General features: G+C 40.0%; 3 protein-coding genes across 5 annotated transcripts in view; all 3 read right to left on the bottom strand.

The window, feature by feature from the left end:
- The window catches only part of llgl2 (LLGL scribble cell polarity complex component 2), a 32,124-nt gene extending 19,122 nt beyond the window's left edge, over positions 1–13,002 (bottom strand). Inside the window, exons 1-2 of one of the 3 annotated variants that reach the window (XM_063893253.1) lie at positions 12,695–13,002; positions 1,388–1,491 (exon numbers count right to left, since the gene is read on the bottom strand). In XM_063893253.1, coding sequence (XP_063749323.1) covers positions 1,388–1,462 — 75 coding nt within the window. In that variant the 5' untranslated portion in view covers positions 1,463–1,491; positions 12,695–13,002. Of the gene's footprint in view, positions 1–1,387; positions 1,492–10,443; positions 10,695–12,694 lie in introns of those variants that run through there. The other 2 variants (XM_063893252.1, XM_063893251.1) reach the window with 2 other exon arrangements.
- A 714-nt stretch (positions 13,003–13,716) lies between these two features.
- Positions 13,717–24,528, bottom strand: galk1 (galactokinase 1). The gene is given in 9 exon segments (XM_063892727.1): positions 13,717–14,266; positions 19,670–19,832; positions 19,920–20,070; positions 21,565–21,746; positions 21,865–22,000; positions 22,884–23,003; positions 23,185–23,374; positions 24,181–24,279; positions 24,281–24,528. Coding segments are annotated over 9 exon segments (1,182 nt in total). The 5' UTR covers positions 24,347–24,528; the 3' UTR covers positions 13,717–14,191.
- LOC134870535 (BTB/POZ domain-containing protein KCTD21-like) lies at positions 14,498–19,661 on the bottom strand. Its single transcript, XM_063892729.1, has 2 exons — positions 16,869–19,661; positions 14,498–16,113 (listed from the first exon to the last, which is right to left on the bottom strand). Exons 1-2 carry the CDS (start codon positions 17,280–17,282, stop codon positions 15,658–15,660), a joined length of 870 nt encoding a protein of 289 aa, XP_063748799.1. The 5' UTR covers positions 17,283–19,661; the 3' UTR covers positions 14,498–15,657.
- Positions 24,529–25,431: the final 903 nt, after the last annotated feature.

The following is a 25,431-nucleotide window of genomic DNA, read 5'->3' as shown; positions in this document are numbered from 1 at the left end:
TGTTTCTTCTTGCACTATTTTGTATTGTTCATGTCTTGTTTATATTTATGTTGCATTGTTGTGTGAGCCTTGGACTTCAGATTTTCCTTGCTAAATCTACACTGTAGCTATTGTGTATATAACAATAAACCTTTGAATCTTCAATCTGTTAATTTGACACAGTTAGCGATAAATGAATGAAGACTAACCCTTAATCCCCTGTTGATGTATACATTTAATTGACCCAGCAGTCTTAAAGCATCGTTTACATGGCACTACAACAGAATCCATATAAACGACCATTACACACATTCATTTTTAAACAACAGCTGAAGACACATCTTTTTAGATTAGCGACACCTGCCTTTAAATGGGCTTTTCCTATTCATAATTTACCTACTTTTATATTGTTTTATTTATTTTATTGGTCTTAAAAGGGTTTTAACTTGTATTATTTATTCAACAGTTCCTTTTAAGTAGGTCTTTTAATATTGTTAACCTTTATTATAATTATGAATGTTTTATTACTATCATCCTTTTACATTTTATTGTCCACATGTTTGCTTTTATTTCAAAGAGTTTTATATCATTGCATTGATTTACTTAGTCTGGTGTCTCATTTTTCCTTGAGGAATCTTTCCTGTTAGAATATTATATTTTGTGGCTATGCTGCATGAATCTGAAAACATCTGATCTGAGGGGAATTTATTGTTGTTTGTTTTTAACTTTGAGCTGCACGTGCTATATGGAAAGTGCTGTATAAATAAAGCTTTATTATTGTTATTATTATTATTATTAATATTATAGTACTTATTACTAAATTATCATTGGTTCCTCACCTGTACCTAATGCATCAAAAGCAGTGATTTTGCAGCAATCATCATTACAGTCAGAGAGGTGATCAGTGATTTAGCCTAAAGCACAATTCAAACTTTACAATTTGCTTCAAAATGAAGGCTAAAAACAAAAATAACACACTGAAAAAGAAAGTAAATAAATCCAAATAGAGTTCAAAAATAGACTTCTGACAAACAAATCCTCTCACAACTAGTGAAGTTAGCTTTAATTTAAAATAAGAATTCATCTTTTTAACCTCCCCATCTTTTAATATTGCCCTTTGTGTGTGAGCATTATGAAAAGCGCTATATAAATCTTATGTTGTATTATTATTATTATTATAATAATAATGCATTGTTTATGTGTAACTCGTTACTGTGTGTGCAGAGAGTATGCATAGGATGAACTGAATGGTTTATATTAAGCTCTCATGTAAACAAGCTATGAGTAGACACACGTAAATAAAAGATAAAGCTCTGCACAGTTTAGCAGCAATCACAGAGGAACGGCTCAGGGAGATGCGTGCCAATATCAGGAAGCCGTTCTGCTTCTTTAAGTACACTTCACTTGCCTTGTTAAACTGGAAGAGTTCCTGTTTGAGCCGGTCTCTCTGGGACTCCTGGCCGTGTCTCCTGAACCTCTTCATCCTGGAGCCTGGGGGCCCACTGAAGCTCGCTGCAGGGAGGACACAAAGAGAGGAAGGACTGTAAGAGTGTGTATGTTGGTGTCAGCAGGCAGTGGTCAGCATGTTTTTGGGTTGCAAAAGTCATAAATAGAAGTTTGCAAGCAGGTTGAGAGTTCACATGTCTTTGTGATTAATGAATTTCTCCCTTGGCACACAGATTTGTCTTATTGGCTTCCTAGTTAAATCTGTATGAGCAGTGTGGGAGAACATTGATACTTTATTTCGTCTGGTCCCCTTTCCAGAAAGATTATTAAAGCCCCTTTCAAACATGCATTTTGTGAAGTCTATAAACACGTAATAAACACTCACACACTCAGTCTGCCATCAGGAGCAATGTGGGGTTCAGGTTTCCCCCCCCCCCCCCCGTCAAGTGTTTAAGTGTTGTGTTTGACGCCCACTTGGGACAGTCCTGTCTCTAAATACATGCCAACCTCAAGACTCACACCATGAGTCAGAGGAAAGAGTGGCCTAGATAGGGTTCAGCGAAGCAGATATATTCAAATACCATTTCATGTGTGATATGACATTACCCTTATTTAGAGTTATTACATTTTTAGTAATTCATTCATCTATTAAAGTTGACTGGATTCAACAGCAGGACACTAATGTGAGAAAAAACGTTTAACATTTGAGCCGGTGAAATGTTCTCAAGTAATTTCCAAGAATGTACATATAGCCTTTTGTGTGCATGTGAAAATATTTGTATTATGTATTATAAGAGAAACAAGCTGATTCAAATGTGATCAGCTGTCAGTCGATTTAACAGCTGTTAGCGGGTGCATGACAGGGTGCCTGCACACGTGCACTGAGCTGATAAATGCTCGGCGATCCCTGCCAGAGCTGCAGTGTTTAACTAACACCGGCACAGTAAGAACATTCTGCATGCTGTCTTTATACCAGTAACTGTGTCTAGTTTCGAGGCACAGGAACCATTTCTAGCTCTTAAAAAGGCATTCATATTATCCATTCATTATGTATCGCATGTATGAAATCCAGGGTTTTGTCTAAACTGGGTAACAGGGTCTCTGTGCCCTCATACCAAAATGCAGATTTTGCCCGTAAAATGTTTAAGTGATGCCAGAAAACAATATTTCTGTCTGTCAAAAACTGCATAAATACACCATAAATATGAGAATCCTGTCAAATTGACAATAGGAAGGCATAGACTGCTTTGTTTTACGGAGTTCTGAATAAATAGAAGATCGATGTTCAGTCGGGCTTACACTGAAACTGAGATTTCTGAATTCAAGTTTCTTTTACTCTCCTTTTTTCTGTAGACGAAGTAAAGACACCGTAACTCTGGATGCATTTGTTGTTTGAGGTGCAATATATGACTCACAACTTTAAGACATGAACAAGCTATTATTGTCTTTGCTCTAACGCAGTATTTTCCCTGGAAAGGGGGCGGGCAGTAATTTTGTCTGGAAGTGACTTTAGCGCCCTCATACTAATTTTCCACAAAAACCCCTGTAATCAAACCCAATGCTCAGGAATGATCAGCCTCACATGTGATCGAATGGAATGACAAATGTAAAACAATTTTCTTCCAGACCGTGTTCTATGCTCTTAAGTTAAGAGGGGAAATAACATATCGTAAAAAATAAAAATCTTTCAAATACATGAGAAAAACTGGTTGTATATCTTTTGTTGTTCAAATCTACCATGAATCATCAACAATCAGTTGAATGTGAATTTCTCCTTTACTCGTGTATAAAATATTTCCTCTCATTGTTAAAATTAACTCACCTCTCAGACCAATGCACATTACTTAAATCCAAAAAACACGGCAGCAAACCTGACCATGATCTACAGGTCACTAATATTACAGGGTCTCCTGGTATAGGATCTCAGTTAGTCACATGACCAAGGTGACATCAGGCCAAAAACATCATCTATATACACAAACAAGTGGAAGTCGATATTCGATATTATGTCGAAGACATATGATCCCGCCCTAAGCTTGGAATCTATGGAGCCTCAGGTGGCCGAAATGTGAAGATGAGAAAGGAATTCCAGAGGAGGAGTCTGGCACCTGGAACACACACACAAATTAGTGGGCGGGGTCCTGCTGCCCCTGCAAAACTGAAGATAAGGGCCAGGTGTCAGTCAGGGCACAACCCCCCCCCCCACCCACACACACACACACACACACACACACACACAATCCTCAATGTCCAAGTCTGTGACATTGGTCAGCACCATGAGTCAGTTTTCCGTCTAGCCGGCACATTTGCATCGGTCCAGCTCTGTTATTCCCCTGAGATCAGCACTGCTACCTTGACTCACTGCTGGGCTGTGTCACAGGTTTCCAGATCCAGCTTCCTCAACGAGTCTGCCGCCACTGCTCTGGACTGGGCTCAGATACTTGTCTACATATGAACTCCTAACAAAACTATTAGTTATTCCCTTACTCTGTTAGGATATTTTCCCCTTTTTATAATTTATTTAAGCCAGTGTGTACGAGAGACCAATACCAGTGATATTCCACTCTCCTTTACACCAATTGGATACCACAGTAAAAAACTAAAAGCTTTATTAACACTACAATTTTCCTTCACCAATTAAAAAAACCCACTAACATTACCAAGCTTATATCTTGCTCATTTACCAAACATTTTTATTCCCCACAATGACACATTATTTTTTTTAAAAAGGGAAAAATGAGTTGCATTTGCTAAATTTTAATGTGGCAGGCCGCTTCTGCAGCACCAGAAAGCTACTTTTTTTTACAAAAGAAATGAACGTTCTCAGAGTCTTGGATACTGATGATCGAAATTATCGCGCTTTTGATTGATTGGATCGATTACCTCACTGTCAATTTACTTTTTATTTAAAATCAACACGTTATTGCAGCTCTGTTGTAGAATGCTCTAAACTGCCTATTAGAAGTTAAACTATATAACAAACAATTGTATTGCCAGCCGGCCCAGATGTTGCACAAACGACAAGATCACAGCCAACAAATATAAGCTTTAATGTTTCTCTTTGTTAATGACAAGTTCAAACAAAATGGCACAGGAGGTCTCCCTCACAAACACCTAGGCTTCTAAGGGCAGCGAGTAGAATCTGCTGATGGAAAGAAGAAGGAACACAGCCCTCACACACGCTCACATGTAAACAGTGATGCTAACAGCCAGTGTGGAAAGCTCAGGTTGGTATTGAGCACATGCTACACATCAGGTGCAGTCTTCAGACACGCTAATCCCACAGATGTTCCTCTAATAGCAGATTAATTGTGGCCTTTCATGTAACCTCACAGACATTAGAGCACACATTACCCGTTCATTAAAAAGGCACTCAAGTGTTATTTCTACCCAAGCTACTTATCAAGGGCCACGGCTGGGAATGAACGTCACAATTATGTCGACTGCAGTGCTGTTTAAGGCTGTCGGTTCAGACAGCTAGATTACATCCTCCTCTGCTCTCTTTAACAAAGTCTTGTACGGTCTGACTTAAACCACCGCTCACTGTTAATTATTTAAAACAGGGTTTTTTCTACCTTTAGTGCAATAACCTTTATGATATGACATACCACAACCAGACAACCTGGGTTTTCATGGCACAAAAGTGTTTTGATTTATCCTTAAGCAGACACATTCCAACTTTTATCAGAGGGCAGGAGTAGCCACAGCCCTCTGGAGCAGAGACTGGACCTGTGTGTAAGGATTGACAGATGTATCGTTAGGACATCAGTGTTCTATAGCGTGCCGTAGAGCAAGAAGAGTTAAATACTTTTTTTGAAAGAAGATTTATTGCTTTCCCTGAAACAAAAGGAAAGAAAAATGTCACATCTTTAGTAAAAATAATGTGCTGTTTAGGAAAGTAAAAAAAAAACGTCAGATGAATCAACACATTGTTTGTTGTCCATGGGATTTTTGATCTTTGCTAAATGAAAAGGTTAGCATTGTAACAATTGAACCAGCCTCAAGCCTGATTAGCTGCTTAAAATGTGGGTTTCATTACTAGATGTGATCCATATTAGAAAAGTCTGAACTTTATCCACGATGACTTTTTCCATATACACAGCACAAAGTTAAACACAACTCTAAACTGTGCTTTGTTTCTCTAAAACTCTTCTCTACCTCAGTGTTCTTAAAAGTTCTTAAAACCTCAGCTTACCTTTTTTTTAAAAAACTTATCCAAATAGGTCAAGCCATGTATGGAATTCAAGTGTTCTACACTGCCTGTTTTACAACTATTAACATCTTTACAGGGAGCTGAAACATAATAATATACAATACAAAAGGTTCTTTGACGAAACTGTGGACAGGGTACTTGGTGAGACAGGGAAATACCGGTTGGTTTCAGGCTTGATATGAAGAACAATGGCAGGTCAGGAGTGAGCTGCAGAAACACAGCAAATCAGGCCAGTTTCAGCAGAGCCCTGCACAGTGACGTGTCCCACTTCTTCAACAGATTTTTCCCAGGAATTTCACTTGGCAAGCAATGAACTGGGAAAATGTTTAGCAGTAACTGAGTTAATGCTCCATCTGACGCCACATTGGTCACATTGTTTGATCTACAGTGAGCTCATCTGGCAGGTACCATACAGTATTTACCTTTGATAGCTAATCTCACTGGCTTATTGACTCGTCTCACACAGTCTCATTCAGTCTCTGGTGTCCAATATACCATCCCAAATGTCCTCGCTTAGTTTGCAAGACGACTTTTTGTTATCTTTCATCCCACAGTTCAGTGATGTCATCAAATTCCCAGCATATCAAGCAAGGCATCTGAGTTGAGCAGGGAGTCGATGGAGGAGGAAAGAAATGTGCATAAACATGCCTGGACCTGACAATAACAACCTGAGGAGAAGGCGGCTCGACCAGCAGAGCTGCTACATGGCCTGCGTCTGTCAGCGACATAGCTAACATAGTGCTTCAAAGATTGGCAGTGAAATGCCATGCATCCAAAACATTCCCCTTACCGACTGCAAAGCTATGCTGCCACTTCCTTCAAATCAGAAAAAAGTTCTCCAGATGAATAAGCTGTGAGTGACATCTGATCGATTCAATTAAAGACACCTAACAACTTGTAAAAAAATGCAAGTATAAACAAAACGACATTGACAAAGGTGGAGCAGAGCCTGTTTGACAGCAGCAGAGATCTGGCCTGCACACATGATCACTAAATGTCTCCACACACACACACACACCACTGTTTCCCATTAATTACATAGACTGTGGCAGCCTGCCATTGTCTTATTTGCCCCGCCAATGTCATTATAGGCTGAAAATATTTTCCGCTTATCAACAGGATGTCTGGCTGTCGTCAGTGCATCAGCGATCTGCAGCACAATACGCGACCACACTAACCAGACTGTAAAACCCAGAGTCAGTCACCTTCATCATGCCTTATGGGTGTGACTTTATTTGACATTGTTTACATCAATATTACAAGTCATGTGCACGGTGAAAACAACGACAATTTCAGAATATAAAGAACACTAGACTGTAAGTACAGTCTGCAGAACAGAGATGTGTGTGTAAAATGTTATGCAGTGTGATGTGCAGTGTTGAATGTCTACGTGCATCTACATGCATATGAGGGCAGCAGATTAGATTTATATATCTATTCTGTACAAGCATCATGTTTGATAGCCAAGCATAAAAATACTAACCTGAAATATTTTTACAAAAGTTCTTCTTAGGTCCAACCTCTTAACCCCTTATGTTGTTTTCCGGTCGTTTCAAGTTAAAATGATATAATAACTACCCTCTAGTTTACATTAACAGAACATAGATTCATGATATCCTCCAAGGCAGCGCCATAAACACTCCAAAACTGATTTGGACAATTTTAGTAAAGTCTGACCCCCACCCCCAAAAAAAGTGTTACCATTTGGTGTTCGGGTCACGGAAGACCCAGCAGTACATTGTTGTGGGTAACTCTGGGTCAAACTTGGCCCAATCAAGATTCATCCTTGACTTTAGACACCCCACCCCCACCCTCCACTGTAACACAAATGTATTTGCAATGTGCACCTTGTCTCCAAATCCTCTACTCTATCAGTCAGATAACATCATTATCCACTGTCTTCACTATAGGGAAGTTAATGCCATGTGTTTTGGGGGCAACAAATTAAATTCCAACAGGATTGTATGGTTATGAATGCATGATAAGTTAGTTATGTAGTAAAAACAATATTGGATGATAGTCATCATTTTTGAAGTTATATCATGGGTCAAAATTGACCCGCGAACACCATGACCAGTACCAGCTTTGGAACACAAGGGTTAATGTGCACCATTTCTTCTTTTAATCTAACAACACTCTTTCAGGGGGTCGTTGCCTCAGAATCCCCCTATAGTGCTTTAACACTGAAGCCAGTGACAGTTCAGGAGCATACTTCGGAAACAGTTTTGGCTACCAACATTCTTTCAGCCAGGACACTAGCTGGTGCCCATCCAGCACCGGCTAGATTAACGTTAACAACGATATCTCATGGCGAGTGAGATGAACAGTAGTAAGTGGTTTGAGAGTTGGTGGAGGAGTCTTGCGTCAGATTCAATTTAGCTTTGCTGTGACATCATGAATCGGCCTCCTTACAAAGGTTCGCAAGTTGAACCAACTGGGAACTAACACTAGCCCCAGCACAGACCTCAGAGAGAACTCATTTCAGTGGGAAAAGGGTCTGAGGACAACCCACCCTAGTACAAAAATCCTGTGGGTATGACTGACTGAGGGCTAGATCATGATACTTTTCTGCGACATTGAGCTACTTGAGATACTTTAGGTTCTGTTGATGAAAATGATTCCTCTAAAGGCAGCAATAGATGATGTGCAGCAGGGTTAGAGTTCGATATGCATCGGGTGAGTACAGTGTGAGGGAGCGGTCATTCGAGTAGCATGAAAATGAAACCATCAGGTTTGTTTGCAACAGTTCATAGTTGCCAGAAAGAAACAGCCTTCCTGTGTATCTCTAAAGGAGAATGCAGCTAACAAGGCAGAGCAAAAGGAGGGGTCTGGCATCCCCACCGCAGCAAACATGACAGAAATGCTTCCTTCCACTATCCCTAAGAAAACACACGAGATCTTGTCAGTTTCGGGTGTGGCTGGCAGGATATCGTATCTCCCACCGACTCTCTCCCTTCTTCCTGTGAAACTTGGAAGAGGGGGGATGATCGTTTACACTAGTCAGGCTCAGTGTGTCCCGGACAGTGGGGAAAACAGGCCACCTTTAATTCAGTGAGGTGAATTGTACCTTGAACAATAGAAATCAGCATGATGTGGTGCCATGTCAGGTCTGACACACAGAACAACTTCTGCAGGATATGACTGATTACGGGGGGAGATTCATAGAGTATAGTGGTGCAGTAATTACGTACGTTTGTAGGCCGAATTGTAAGTTAGCATTGCAACAAACAGAATGGATTTTTTTTATAGGAATTTGCGAAAATGAGCTCTGAGCAAAACTAACATTTATGATATTTACACTTGTGAATGATCTCCATGTATAAACAGCACTTCTCTATATATAAAGGGCATCGTTATTGGCCAGAAGTAATTGAAGGACAAAAAACTACATGACTTCACAGTCACTAAGCTAAACGGCGCACATTGTTATACGTTATGACATTAAGTCGTTTCGATTAGTCACTTGAAAGCAATCGCTCTTTTGTAGAAAGACATAGAAGCTTCAGACAGTGGGGTTTTTACTGAATTATTCATGCAGTACATCATACTGTGAGAATTACTTGAGCTGCTAATCAAAAACATGTCTAAAAACCATAATGCTGAATCCTTTCGGGGTTAAGGACTCATTCTGGCATTACTTTAATACTTTAGAATCATAAAATGTCTCCTTTTAATATTTTGTTGGCTACTTTGAAAGGTTTTCTTAATTGTCAAGACCACATCCATGTCTGTAGCTTAAACATCTACAGTGTCGAGCTGTCAACACTAGCAACTTGTCATCATTACCATAGTGGGTTAATTATGCAACTAATCTATTATACAGCACCCGGGGTAAGTGTGGGGGTCAGGTGCTTGCTCAAGGACACCTCAGCAGTGCTAAGGATGTGAACTGGCACAGTTAAGACTACCAGTCCACACTCCATACTTGGTCTGAGATGGGACTTGGAATGTACACTGCATTGGCCTAAGGGAGAATCGGAGTTCGTACGGACTGAGCTATTACAGAGTTATGTTACTGTACAATCATATCTTGTTTAATGTTATGTTTGCTACAAATAAAGCCTGTAGAAAGGCTGCAACTGAGCTGGAACCAGCCCTGTATTGCATTATACATTAATCTTCCAATATTTATCAATTCATTGTTAAGGATAGTGGTTTGAAAACAATTGTGTATTTTACAGCTTCCAAACCCAAACATATCTAATTAACTGACATATAGATATATGATACAAATAAAAAATCGGAATGAGGATACATATTTTCTAAAAGGGATGCAGCCCCACTCTGGATATTAAAAGGTCTAATTTCTAAGAGCGGGTGGCATAGAGAATGTACAGGATGTGCTTATAGCCTACACACATTAACAGCCTGTGGGTTTTAATGTGGACTTTGATAGAAGAGTCATTCAACATGTAATGATTTATCCTTTTTAAAAAAGAAATAATTCATCCATTACTTTTCCAAGTCATTATGACATGCATACATCTATAATGAGCTCTGTCCCCACATATCTGCTGTAAAGCTGAAAAGCAGGAGGATATTCTATCGCATTTCCACCTACTATGCCATTTCATTATCAAACCACAGAAAACACATCCTTTCCTGCCAGATAATGCGTTGCACATTGAGAGAGGTAATACAGGAATCAAGTTAACAGTTAACAGCAATAAACACAGCGTGACAGTCTGGGCCCCGTGCTCCGTTTGAAGTTTAAGAGCAAAGGACATCTCAACAGTGCAAGGCTAGATAAATTACCTTTCCTATTCAAACTTTTTTCTTTGAACACAACAATAGTACAGTCTTACCTGTATTTGCACTGCTCAAGACCTTGGAACACTGAAAAAAATTCTGCTTTTGCTCAAAACGCAACTCATTGCTTGCAATACTTTGGGAGAGGCCATTTGTTTTGCCTCCATAATAGTTACAGGTGGACTTTACCATGCAGGTGTAATAGCCCCAAGTCTCCTGAGAACAAAGGCTTTTTGTTTGGCTAGTGCGGAGCTGCTGCAGGTGGCGTTGGAAGGACTCAGCATGTCCTTCAGCAGTGTCCTGACCTCATTCTGGGACTTTTTGCTGCTTGTGCTCGACTATCTATTCAACTTTTGTTGAAACAACAAGAATTCAATGAGGAACTAAGTTAAATTTACAGTATACTGGATGAGCATGCAGGTTAAACAGGATGACTCACATAAGTCATCACACAGGTACTACAAGTGAGCAAAGTACATGTTTACTTAGCTCACATGCTTTTGGTGATTGGAAGCCATGTTGTAATTGCTGTATAATGCAGTTTTTATCCTAGATCTAGTTGTTCATTTTTCTGAAACTAGCCAAACTGGTGAAACGCGTCCTGCTCGTGTATCCCCCACCTCCCTCCCCAAATACACCAGTTACTCACTCCTGAAACCAGACCATTGAGTCATCGGGCTTACTAACATACCTGTTAGGAGACACACCTTGCTCAAGTTCCGTAATTATGCAACACTTTCGGCAACTACTATTCACCTAGTGATGTTAGAAGAAACGTCACAGTTTGATATACACAGTTTGTTTATCCATCAACTTCATGATCATGTTCTTTCCTGTACTGCTGTCTTGCTAAATGAAAGGCTTCAAGTTGCCATTATTGTCACAGGTGTAAAGAAAGTAGCTATATTTACGCAAGTATTGCAAGTACCATTTTCTGAGACTTGTACTTTAGTTAAGTATTTCAACTTTTAGCTACTTCTACTCCACGTAAGATAAATGGTGTACTTTTACTCCACTACATGTATGTAATCCCTTTAGTTACAGATCTGGATAAATGATGGTAAATATAATCAGCCCTTAAATCAGACTGTAGTTCATCTGGAGTAAATTCAGCAGCTACCCTGCAGTATACAAAGCCATTCAAACTAGCTGCACCTTTACCAGCTCTGAGAACACTTTAATGATCAATCATTATAAAACATATCAGAGATATTATTCTGAAATGGACCAATCAAACAAAGACTACTTTTACTGTCGCTACTTTAAGTACATTTAGAGGAGAGTACTTTCTACTTTCACTGGAGGAACATTTAGAATACTTTTACTGTGACAGAGTATTCCTACACTCTGGTACTTCTACTTTACTCAAGTACAAGATCTGAGTACTTCTACTTTTACTCAAGTACAATATCTGAGTACTTCTACTTTTACTCAAGTACTAGATCTGAGTACTTCTACTTTTACTCAAGTACTAGATCTGAGTACTTCTACTTTTACTCAAGTACTAGATCTGAGTACTTCTACTTTTACTCAAGTACAAGATCTGAGTACTTCTACTTTTACTCAAGTACAAGATCTGAGTACTTCTACTTTTACTCAAGTACAAGATCTGAGTACATCTCCCATCTCTGATTATTATGCACAGATGTGCTAACGCCTACTGAAGCCAGTTTTGCCAGGTCTCTTTGTTTACTGTAGGTTTATAGTATACAACAAGCTCACCAGCAGTCAGCAAATCCGAATACCACATACGATACAACCTCATCCATTCCACTGTCTACAAAAAGGCAATTTCAAGTCAGAGCCTCGTGTTTATAGACAGAGGTTTTTAAAGTGAGTCCAGCAATATTATGTTGTCAGAAGGAAAGTAATTCACAAACGAAACTATTGAAGTCCAATGCACAGCCATACACACACAAGGGGATGTATGTTGGGATAACTTAGCGAGATAAGTAAGCAGGTGTCTTAAAGAAACTAATGGAAGTTGAACATGTCTAAACAAACATATGTGTGTTCGTTACTATAATGCAGAATATAATAATGTTTGTATAAAACAATGTAGCTAACTCTTAAGTCTGTTTAATATGCACATTAACCTCATATTTACGAGCTGCCTGAATTCTGGAGGAAAATCAGTGAGGAAAGATTAGCCAGCTAGCCAGAGCAATGGGAGACTGGTGTCTGGCTAGCAACTTTAGTTAGCTTGAGTTATAGGTGTTCACAACTAAAACACTGGCGGCTGTAAAAAGACTAATTGTTAGCCAATTTGCTAGCAAGGAAACACCTGTGGGCTAACTCCCAACCCACCTGATTCAGAACAGCCGTCGCTCAGCCGAGGTCCACAGTTCACAGCCGCTGGAGAAGAGTCCACACCCGGCCAGTGTCCGGTGCTTTAGTTCGCCAAGAGCTCCCTCCTCATATAAAGTGGTGGAAAATGTTACCGTGACGTACACCAGTACTCTTGGTTTCAAAGGCACTTTATTTGCCGACAAAATATCACGACTGACCCCGGTTAAAGTGTAAAAGTGGGATTGGTGCTCTTTCTTTTCGCACCGCTGCGGTAGCCTCGGTGTTTCCTGCTAAGCTAAACTTCACTGTTTTGCTAACTCCTCCCTTGTGTTACATTCAAGTGCACCTCGTTAAACTCAACTGCTACCGAAGTCCCGCCCCACTTCCGCGTTTGCTTCCGTTGCAATATATTTCAGGTCTAGCAGTCTTTCTAAAACACAAGGCTACTGTATTTGCTTTAGTATTTAATTTAGTACATTCACATTATATATATAATCTTTGACCTGCTGCATGATCTTTAAGACAAAGATAACTTCACATTAACATTGTGTTATCCTTTTTTACTATGGTAAAAAAATGAGGAAATTTGAAAATAAGCTTTTTTTAATTTGTCTGAAATGAAACCTAATGTCCAAAAAATTCAAGGAGGAAAGGAAAGGAAATTATATTCCGTGACACTCAAATAATTTATGAACCAAAACCAAAAGAAGCAGCCAGGACAGGATCATCAACTTAATGTGCATGTATGCCATTCCTCATGTTTTTCTATTAATCATTATATCCTGTACTCGTGTTAAACCTGTTGATCATAGAATGGAAAACATTTTAAAATGTAATAAAAAATTCACAAAAAATCGAATGGTTTCAATACAATTTTTGCATATTAAATATTCTAACAACATGTTATTCTTATTACAGCTGTGTCTACATTTTTAGGCAGTTGCACAAAAGGCTATTCAGCCAGAAAGAAGGCCCTTAAAGCATTTCTGCTACTTCATTATGGCCGCTATTGGGCAAAAGAACTGAAAATCAAGCAGACACATATTCCTGATATGTTTATTGCCTTACAAAGTCATTCTGGCTTTTGTGATTAGACAATTTCCTATTACACATGCATACTGAAAAAACATTATCATCACAGGTGTGAGTCCTGATAAGTGTTGAAACATTATTTAGATTCACTTTACCTGATTTTTGTCTTCAACAACTCCTGAGAAAAAATGTCTAGCTATTAATGCTCCACTATGTTTTGCTGTCTGCTGCTAAGCTGGTAGTGCACAGTGATTTTATTAAAGCCCTTTTTTCTTGTTTCATGCATATGTTGCTGCTGAAAATAAAATTGCTAAGAATGCTGAGAGTGGACTACAAATGTTCCTACATAACCTTGATGCTTTTTCAACCAGCTCAATATCCAAAACAACATGTCATTTTAATAGTGATGATTGAAAAAAAAAAATATATATGAAATGCTATACAGTATGAAAGTGGAATGAGTCAGAGATGTGTTGATGAAGGTCAGGGCAGACTGAGAACCCGAGCTCCCTCTGAAGGAGTTGTGACGTAGAAGGTCGGGGATCCACTGTATCGCTCCTGTAGAAAAATACACAAATAAACAACACAAACAATGAAAAAATTAAATTGATATTATTTCTGAAACACTTAATTTCAGTGCTAGGCATTACAGCTGCATGTGAACATACTGAATGCAAATAAGAATTATGAAACATGACTTTCCATCCAGAAGAGCTGCAGCCATTCATGCATTTCTCAAAGTAATTAGACGGAAGGTAACAAAAACGAACCACTGGGTTTTATTTTGCAACACATTTCCCTTAAGTTGACACCTATTTTATACATTCTATGGCAGAGATGCAGCAGGTACAGTAACACAATATGTCCATTAATCATCTGACAATGTCATTCCAAGCCCTCCCACCATGAAAGTACAGGTTTTTATTTTAACCGTGGCAAAACATTTACCAAAAAAGTTTAATTACATTTTTTCCGTTCATGTCAACTATGGAAAAGGGCTAGCAATAACTTTACATTCAAAATCCAAACTATGTCAGTAAGATAAAAACTAAATGAGAGACAAAATAAAACTTTATTCATATTTAAGGTGTAGGATCTGTAGTGGTAAAAGGATTTAGAGCATACCGTGGCAACTATGCGTACCACACCACCTCAAAAGGGTAACTACGCATCGGGGCTATGGCTTCAGAGAAAATATGTGTGGACACAAGGCCAAACTTTTTAGAAAACACACTTATTTGCTTATTAAGTCAGATGACACTGTGTTCTTAGTAATAAGTGGAGAAAAATAATTTTCTTTTTGCATAAAGACTGGAAACAGACTTCAGATATGTTGGTAATCATCTGTTCACAGTGATGGGGATGAGGTTCCAGAAGGTCATTGTGTTCGGAGAGCAATACTTCAAGCAAATGACACCATGTCTGCTTCCAAATGGTTCAGGAGGTACAATAAGCCCATTAGACATTTGTTAGGCCTCAAGAAAAACACACAGAGACACAAAAGTGTTATCACCCCTCTCATCAAACGCTTCCAATTCTCTACAAAAACAGGGAACAAGCAGATTTCCCAACATGAGATTTTTATTATACTGTGCTTCATTGCTCTTAGACATGGTCAACATGCAACAGAACTCAGCATAGATCATATTGTAGTACATAGAACAAACATTTTATAATTCATAGGTGGATCTACAGGGTTGTGTTGGGAGTAGAAGAAAGCCCTAAGCCAGATTTAACACAACTTATTTTGTGCTTAACACTATTACATTGTTACAGACACAGAGACGGATAGAAAAAATGTCAGTATTATTTCAAACACCTCATATTAAAGGTTAACCTCAACCCTAACCTACTGGATTAACTGGTTCAGTTGCGACTAGAGAGAAAAACCATAGTTCATCCACATGGCATGTCCTGGTGTTTTTTACTTCATGTTCTTGGCCCGGATCTTAGCATTTGATAAGACGAAGTGAGGTGCAGTTGAGGATCTCCACAGGGTCAGGCATCACCATATCCACCTTGAAGCCTTCAGCCAAAGACACCTTCAGCAGCTCCTCCACAAAGCCCTGCATGTCTGTGATCTCACGGTGCGCGTTCATGATATCATCTGACTGCGTGACCTCGGCGTTACACACAGTCAGCCCCTGGTAGCGCTGCTTGTCGTACTGTTCCTGCGGGAGTTCCTCTGGCCTCGGCACCCACTCCAGTTTCAGCCGGTTCTGCCTCGGGTTGCATGGATGGGGGCTTGTGAGACCTTTGGATGTTTTGTAGGAGAAGTGCTCACAAAGGAGGGCCATGAAGGCTCTCCAGGTACAGAAGAGGTCCACTGTGAAGGCTCCCACTAAGCATGTGCGCAGCTCGTAGTTCTCCGGCCCGTGGCGTAAGTTAAAGTGAAGAATGCGGACCTGGAAAGAGAGGGCAAAATACATGACTGCACATTATCCAGAGTGTACACAAAGAACCGGTCTGTCCATGTCTCTGACTGTACAAAGGGATGCACACACACAAACCCTCTGCTGATACTGTATATATGGTAAACATGACCAGGCTTTCTGAGGTTGGTGAAGGCCACCATGATAGACGCTAAAACATTAAACACGTCAAATTATTGGTCAGAAAGTTTACTTACAGAGAAGCTAGTTTACTGCAGTAACTGCTTGCTGTGTGAAAGCACCTTAATAGATTAGAAAATACATATTCTTTATGTGTATATACATTTAAATACATCGTCTTGTCACCTACTCCTACATGTGTGTATTGATTTTTAAATCATTCTGACAGGATCAGGTCTGATTGCACTAGTTATAAAGGAAGTCTGATTCAAAACAATTGTGTCCATGGTAAAACATTTTTTAAATAATGAATATAAATTATATATTATCTAAAATGAACTGAAACTCAAATATGGGCCTAATACAGGAAAATTATTACTCTTAACCATAAAACTTTTTAATTTGAGGTTTACTTTAAGCCAAACTCTCTTAACTGGACAAACCGATGGTAAATATTTATAATAACATAGTAATAATTTAACCCTTTTGTGATGTCTCTAAGTTGTTATATAACCCTCCTGTTCGTAGGAGAGTGTCATCATAACTGTTTGTAAAGTAGTTCTTCCATGAGGCCCACAGACATATTGCTATTGCTTTAAAAAACATACCTTGGACTCCACATTCACCATGATCATGGCTCCTAGGGGCCCTCCTTTGAGGCTGAGAGGCACTGCTGCCTCGTAGCGGTAGAGCTCCTCCAGCAGGGGGCGTATCTGGAAGAAGTCCACCTCCCTCCGCAGCAGGGCCAGTTCTGAGAAGCCATCGGGCAGGTCCAGGGAGCTGGAGCGCAGGTAATTCAGAATGTACCGGAAGACTTTACCGTCGCGGTCGATGAAAACATTTCCCCTGCTGTCTCTCAGCGCCGGGATCTGCCCAGTGAACATGGCCCCTAGCATGGAGTCCCGACAGCGTGTCAGAGTGTCCAGGGTTGTGGTGTAAATCTCTCCCCCTACGTTCAGTGACACAGGGTCCTGCAGAGAGTTCGTGTTGCTGTTTTCATCCGATGAGTTGAGGTTGAGCATCTCGGAGGAAGGCTGTGGCTCTTTGTGATCTTGGGGAGCCTTCTCTGCTGTTGTTGTTAGAGGATCCTTCTGCTGTGGTCAGGAATGCTGAGGACTGAGGGACGTGGAACTTTCAAGTGCTTCTTTTGTTTCCAAAAAAGACTTGTCTCCTTTGACAGTTAGCAAGCCAGAGGAGTATCCAGGATACGGCCATGCTAGGAAAGATGTGAGGAAATGTGCCAAATCTGACGAAAACCCTTAAAAACCTGAGATTCAAACATATAACAGGTTGCTGCCCTTTTCCATAAAATTTTTACCAGGCAAATATGCCATCCTATAAATGCAGACGTTTCCCGTGATTTTCTGCAGTAAATGTGCATGTTTGTTAAAGTACCTCAAACAGCAGGCCCACAGTCTGAAAGCAGAAAGGCAGGAGGGCCACAGTGACTGGACCAGCATGCTAATAACTGGACACTTGTGGCTCCACGAAGCTCGCTTTTATTCTCGGCTCATACCCCCCCATCACACACACACACACACACACACACACACACACACACACACACACACACACACACTGGAGCTGCCTGAGCAAGACACTGGGCACTGAGCAATTTGTCTGAAATGCATCCCTTAAAGTGACAGACCGAGTGAAAGTGCTTTTTATCCACGGTGGACAATTGGACAATGGACAATTCATCTTCATTGCCCTACAGATGGGAAGTCTGATTCTTTAGATCACATTCCTCTGTGACTATCAATTCCTCCAAAAGTAACTCATGCACAGGGACACAGCATGCTAAGACATTGCGCTAATAAAGAGTATTTAATCATTTTTCAACCAACTACTTATCCAGAATCGACAAAGGATTGGATCGTTAAGAGGAATCAATAATGGAATTGGATCAATAAGATTCAATCAATTCCTATCATTGCAATCCACTGACAGACAAGAAGCCATAGAGGGAAACTATGCTGAGATTTATGAAGGGTAAGCTAACGCGATGTAGCGCTAACATTACTTTCAGTCATATATATTTTATGTTCTATCAAAAGGAGTGAGGAAGTTCAGTGACATTTAACTTCCTCTAGATGTACACTATAAACATACCAAACAATGTTTCAGCTTATATTCTCATGCAAAACCCAGACAGTGTTCAAGTGAACATGTGAGAAAATAATACTGACTCAGAGAACAGGTAGCTGTGCTCATGCTAATGCTAGGTGAGCAGTAACAACAGAGGGAAGGTGCTTCTGTTCACACAGATAGCTTCAAAAACCATCAGTTAGTGTGTTTTTCCACTTCCAATTGAAGACTTGGACTCCATGCTTCTGGTTGCCACTTCGTAATTCCAGGACCGGCAATTTATATTTTTGTTATGGATGTGAAAAAATCTAATGTGACCCCAAAATACACTACATAATACAAGGGTCAGTTAACTTTCCAAAAGGTTTTATGTTGTCAGGGCATCTTTGTCCCAGGGCCCTATGTTAAACCCTATTCTATGTTTCAAGAAAATGGCCACACATACAAACACCCATTTTGTTTTTCGGATATGAGTTATTAATATCAGTCCAAAATCTTTGTGTCTATTTTGTTCTGTTAATGTAGAATACAGAGCTGGGATGACATCTGTGGCTTTATTTATGTGGGATATAATACTTAGGAACACAGGAATGATCCCCGTGTGATAAACAACTTTGGTGTTAATTGAAGGTGAAGGAGCCAAAATGCTTGTCTTGCCATAGCTTATTATTTCTATAATTACCTTCATTTCAGTTTACATCACGTTTAAATCCAATTGGTTATCACTTCCGGCAATTGTGACATGGATGTGGTTTATTGGTATTTAGGTCACGTGTTGGATGCCGGTTTTGTGGATGACAGAGGACAGAGGAGAGAGGGTGAATTTGCTTGGACACTTTCTGTTGAACGTGTGGTCTGGAGTAAGATTTGATGGTTTGTTTTGTTCCTTTATTAAACGACATGAACACTAACTACAGTCCGGACTCTTGTATGGAACCCATCTCAGCGAAGAGCAACTTTTAGCGCCTCAGCGGCATTACTCATAGGAAGATTTACCACAACAGAAGGTGTGTTTTTATCTGTTTTGGTTATTCCTCCTATGAGCAGTATGGCCTGAATTTATACACTCTTAAGAACTAATAATGCATTCATAAAGCTTATATTGTTCTTCTCGACTAACTCCCAGTATGAGAGCAAACTAGCTATTAGCCAAAATGTTGAAGTCTTGAACAACAGCAGCACTTGCCTAAAACATTTATATATTTACTAGTTTACATATTTGGATTTTCATAAATATTTGATAGATTATATTCCTGATAACTGACATACAATACACTCATGATCTCTTCAGTGCACAGTGTGAGGTGGTGTGTGCTGGAACCTGTATGTGGAGTATGGTCCTGTCGATAGCGCTGGCCTGCAGCAGGGTCACGGTGCATCCCCCAAATCCTCCACCCGTCATCCGGCTGCCATACACCCCTTCCACCTCCAGGGCTGCAGATACCAGCTCATCCAGCTCCCTGCAGCTCACCTCATACAGGTCTCTGTTGGAAGGCGGGGAGGGGGCAGCACGTTAGTTCACTCCTCCCTCAGTCTGTCCTGACAGTGACTCTACATCTGCTGCAGTGTACCTCAGGGAGTTGTGGCTCTCCACCATCAGCTTGCCGAACTCTTTGTAGGCTCCTCTCCTCAGAGCTTCAGCAGCCTGGACGGTCCTCTGGATCTCCTCGATCACATGACGCGCTCTGCGGAAGGTCACTTCATCCAGTCTGCCGCTGGCCTCTGAAAGGATGTCAGGAAGAGCTATATATTGATTCATATTATTTCATAGTTAAACATTTATTTTCTTGTTGTTTTGGTTAATTGTGTATTAACCTTATTTTATTTGAATTTAGGTTAATTAAAGTGTTTGTTCTTTGCTTTTATTTTGAAGGCAGATTTGGACACCTGGTGATGAAGCATATATTGGAGAGTGGTGGTGGTGGAGTAGTGCACGTGTATGGCATATGTTTTTTTTTACCAGGGTAGGACCAAGGAAGCCACAGGAAAGGCACAGGGAAAGAATGTAAAATATCTTTGTATGTTGCTATTGAAATAAAATGTACAGAAACCACGTTCTTGATCATTCCCTGCGTACGACTTGATATCAATTCATTTTCAGTTTTATTTCTTCATGATTCTGGGCTGCTAAAGAGAAGGTTAAAAATGCCAATGTCATGCTACGTCAAGCTTCAATAGAATCAATTTCATTTCTTAACCTGTGCATTATATTTTATATTGTTTTGAGGGAAAAATATCTGGGAAGGGGAAACAGCACCATAGGTTTCTCCCTCTGAGTTTAAATCCCAGATAGTCCCCCCCCTCCCCCTTTGTCCTGACAGGCCGTGTCAAAATGTGTCTCTAATCCTTTAAATGCATTTAATTCCTGATTATTAGTGTTGAAACGTATTAAAGTACATTCACCATATACACTTTCTCAATATTCCTATAGTATTTTGAGAATGTTTGTGTTTTATTTGCTATTTTAATGAGTCAAATCATTCAGGAGTCAAAATCCGTTGAGCCATCCGTATGTTTTATGAAGTAATTAGAACAAGCTAAGTTAACCAGCTGCAGTCATAAAGTCATGAACACATGAATGCATCTATGTTGGCTTTCTTGTTCTAATGCTTTCTGTCTTCAAGTTTAAATACATCTGTTGCAAATTGTCTTGCTAGAAAAAATCTAAAAAACAAATATGCTATAATTTTATATATATGCAACAAGATAAGTGCTTTGCTTCTGCCTCTGCTGTATATAGCTAGTTATATATTAAACTGTATAAAAACTGAGCAGCTTCAAAAGTATGTCATTTTAGAAAGAAAATGTACCTCTGTTAACATTTCACTGTCTGATCTCGGACTACAGGCTGCAGTTATAAGAACAAGTCGGTTTAGATTGTGTCTACACGACACTGTCCACTCAGCTATCAGTAAAATAAAAGAGTCCACGCGTTCAATAGCCTGCAGGTTTAAAGGGAATTTCTGGCTGCATCCTATAAAACTGAAAAAGTTTTAATGACTCGTGCGTTTCTGAACTTTGCACAGAGCCAAGTTAGCACTAAATCACTGTACGGAACACGAGAGGACAGGGCATTGAAAGATGGGACAAGACAGAAAGACATCACTGGAATGGAAGAGGATAGGATCAAGCAGGATGCTAAACAGGGACAGACGAAATAATAAGGAAGTGGAATATCAAGGTTTAGCTCAGCAGAATAAGAAGTAAATGTCTCACCCTCCAGGTCCTTCATGGTGGCTTCTCTCAGACTGTTCTTCTCCAGGATGGAGGCGGCCTCCTCACAGCGCCTGCGCCTCATGGGGTACTCGCTGCCGCTCAGAGAGTGCTTCACGTTGGAGTTGGTGATGAGTATGAGCAGGCCTGGATCTGCCAGAGGGACGGGGGTGGCCTCCAGTGACCTGAGTACAAACACATACACGTACCTGATGTAAATATGTCTATCTTTGAAAGCCAATTTTAAACAAGAAGACTCATAAGAGTCATCTCCATGTTGGATTCATCTTCTGTTCAAAGCACCTGCAGTCGATGAGCAGAGCATGGCCCTCCCTGCCCAGAACAGACACAAACTGATCCATGATGCCGCACGGGACTCCAGCGTGAGTGTGCTCTGCCTGCTGACAGGCCACCGCTTTGGAAACCTTGTCTCCGTCATCTGAAGAACAAAGAAAGATTCATCTTTAATGCAAAAACTAAAGGCTTGTACACCTGCAGATCAGCTATAATGGTTGTAGAAATAAAGTTCTTAAATGAATCAGCAGCAGCAGAACTTCAAAACTGTTATATAGCGAGCCACCGGATCGCCTACTGGTTAGAGCTCGCGGCCCATATACAGTCACCGCTGTCTAGTAGGCCGGATTGATTTCTTAGCCCACCAAACAATTCAGGCAATGTCCTCCCCGCTGTCTCCCCCCCTTCCACTCTAAGATCCCTCTGGCCCAAAACTGTAGTATGGCAAAAATCTACCCCAATGAATCAATTTGCTGCTCTTGGGTTTTTTATTTCAAATCCCTGAACACCATCTCTCCCTTATATGATAAGGATTTAGTGTTGCATGATTTTTGAAAAAACTGATACAGCTCCGTAGAAAAATTAAGAGACCTCTCCAAACTGTTCTTAAATGTTTATCTCTACATGTATGGTAGTCATTCCAGAGTCTGTTGAATTCCAACACAGAGAAATGTTCTCAGTAGTTTATAGAATACAATAAAATTGAAAAAAACTGATAATGCTCTTAATTTTTTCCGGAGCTGTATGTTGTATTTATTATTTCTGCAATAAATATTGCCAAATAAAGAAATACAGGAATGTTGACTAAATGCCTACAGAGTTCCGTATGTTCTATCAGAAGGACTTCTTTGTAGATAAGTTAATCTGAAAAATGGAACTGTGCACGTTTCCGTATTGTATCAAGCAGCACATTTGCAGCATCGCCTGTTTGAATCACATTGGATCCAACTACAGCACAGATGCTGGAGGAATATATGGTGCAGCTCTATCAGAGTCAGCCTGCTCTGTCTCTGTTCTCAGAATCTTACCTGGCTTGAGTTGCTGCAGGAATGTGTAGAATGCCACTTCAAGAGAGGCAGAGCTGGACAGGCCGCCCCCCAGGGGGACACTGCTGGCTATCACCGCCCTGAACCCAGGTACAGGAGGAGCTGCAGACACACAGAAAGGACACATTCAAACAAATACAACCAACACAGCACAAGATCAACACGCTCCTGCTGAACATCTCTTTTAATTCACTGACAAAGTCCTGTAGGAATATCAGCAGTTTTTTTAATTTTCCTTGAAGTTTGAATTAAAGTTTTTTAGCTATCGGGAGTCATTGTTTACCCCTGTAATGCCCTATAACGCCCTTCACGTAGTTGGCCCAGCGAGGTAACCCTGGAGCCAGCGGGGACCCATCAGCAGGCAGGCTGAAGTCCACTCTGTAGGGCTCATCAGCATCCTCAGTCGCTGTTACCACGGTCACATCCCGGCCAGATGTTTGACTCCCTACCACCACAGTCACCAGGGGCAGTGCCTGAGTGAGCAGACACAGACAAACAGGGAGGAAATATTTAGCTAAACTCTTTTTAAAATCAGGGAGTATGCTGCTTTGTTGCTGATGAGTGGAAGGCTGCTGTTAATACGATATTACAGACAGGCCAGTCAGGGGAGTGTGGCTGGGTGCACGCCATGCATGTCCAACAGTAGAGTTAGGCCTTTGTCATGGAGTGCCTTCAAACTGGGCAAAAAGTCAATTTCTGACAACTTCTGGTACACAACACTGACGCATGCTCACAGGGGAGACAACGCCGTTACAGGAGTCCAAAGGTAAGGCACTGTTACCTTCATTCAAATTACATTAACTCAATTTCCTAAAATCGTGGGGGAAAAATTGGCTCAGTCACTTTTAGGCGTTTTAGTGTAGAGTTGTTACGACACATTTAAATGAAGTTATTTGCAAACTCAGCAGTCTTTGTTCCCTTTCGAGCATCTATGCCTATATATCCTGCATTTATAGTATAACAGTTGTTATTGAGACCATTATAATATTGTTTATTTCGTTTCTGGTATTTCCCTGTTTCCCATAAACCCAGGAATTTAATAATCCTTTGCTTTATGTCGTTATCCTTCCATGTCACGTGTTCAAAAATCTGGATTACAAAGGCCAGAGGTCTGAAAACTGATCAACTATGAAACTGTCTGTCTGTCTGTCACTCACAACATTTACAGATGTGTGGTTGGCCTTTGTCCTAAACAAAACGTCAATAACATGTTACATTAAAATATTTCAGTGCCAGATGTGTTGACCAGATGTGGTGTCAGACACTGTCCTGGTGTTACCATCGGCAGCACGAAGCCTTGGTTGTAGTCGGTGTGCTCTCCTATCAGGTTCACTCTCCCGGGAGCACACACGGCTGTGTGCGGAGCCTCCTCCCCGAAACACCTGCGCGTACAGCCGCCGAGCCCCCACTGCCAGCTCCGACACACTCGGGAAAGAACTGGCCATGGAGCCGGTGACTTCTGACTACTAGTTAAAAACTAATTAAGTCAATGAAACATGCGCAGGAGAGCGATATTAATTATTTTATAATAAGTTATAAACTCAAAGGTGGTTGAAATACGTGCATGAAATGTGAGCTTGTCAGTCAGGTGCTCCTTACTTCCTGGAGGTGTGGCCAAGTAGTTTGTTATGAGGCTCTGATTGGTGAGAAGACGTCACATGACACAGCTTGATATTTCAGCTCTTTCTTCCACGTTAATCCTTTTTTTATTTTTAAGTATCAAGTTGGATTTATTTTGGAGGAAGAAAGTAATCACATTTTTTTGCACGTATGTCCATATTTACTTAATAATAAAATAAGATAAATAAATCAAATACAGTTGCATAACAGAAATACCCAAGTATCTGTTGTCCTTGAAAATTTAAAATCTTTGGTCATCACGTTTTTTGATCCACTATCTGTCCACAAATAATCCCAGATTTCATATCAGAATCAAAATAAAACCGATTGTGTTATGAGATATTAGATTTGTTGTGGACAGATAGGGGATTAAAAACTGTAATCTGAAAATGTTTAGCTATCAGACAAATATAATGTAAATCTAATCATTTTCTCTGACTCAAGTGAAGTAAAAGTACCTCAAATGTTGTATTAAGTCCAGTACGGGAGTAAATAATGTTCCCACTATACTGACATTTAATCAACATAGAGCATCATGTGGAGTGTGGGCCCCCCCTGGTTGCAACGCAAATATTACATTTTTGTAAACTAGATTATTATTCATGTACATTTTATATACACAAATATAAATATATTAAAGTGAATCCTATATTTTTCAAATGAGTTTACTTAATTGAAAAAAGCCCTGAAGAAAATAAAAAGCATAGGCCTTTGATATATTTACTTCATTTTATTTTTTGTTTAAAACGTCTCAACTATTTCTGATTTGTTTTATTTCTGTCATTTGTATTAACTGGATCTTCTGAGTTTATTGTGTAATATCTGAAGCCAGTTGCTTTCTATGTGAAATAAAAAACAAAAACTTCCCAAAGACCTCAGAGTAATATAAATGGTACATGGGTAAATAAAC

The sequence above is a fragment of the Eleginops maclovinus genome, chromosome 10 (assembly GCF_036324505.1).
Source record: "Eleginops maclovinus isolate JMC-PN-2008 ecotype Puerto Natales chromosome 10, JC_Emac_rtc_rv5, whole genome shotgun sequence".
NCBI classification, from domain to species: domain Eukaryota; kingdom Metazoa; phylum Chordata; class Actinopteri; order Perciformes; family Eleginopidae; genus Eleginops; species Eleginops maclovinus.
The sequence above is the reverse complement of the archived record's forward strand: the minus strand, read 5'-3'. Positions and strand labels throughout refer to the sequence as shown.

Coding starts and splice junctions, on each gene's coding strand:
- LOC134870535 (XM_063892729.1), bottom strand. CDS start 17,282: ATGCTCAACCTCAACTCATCGGATGAAAACAGCAACACGAACTCTCTG. Junction 16,114..16,868: donor TGGTGAATGTGGAGTCCAAG/GTATGTTTTTTA, acceptor CTCTCTTTCCAG/GTCCGCATTCTTCACTTTAA.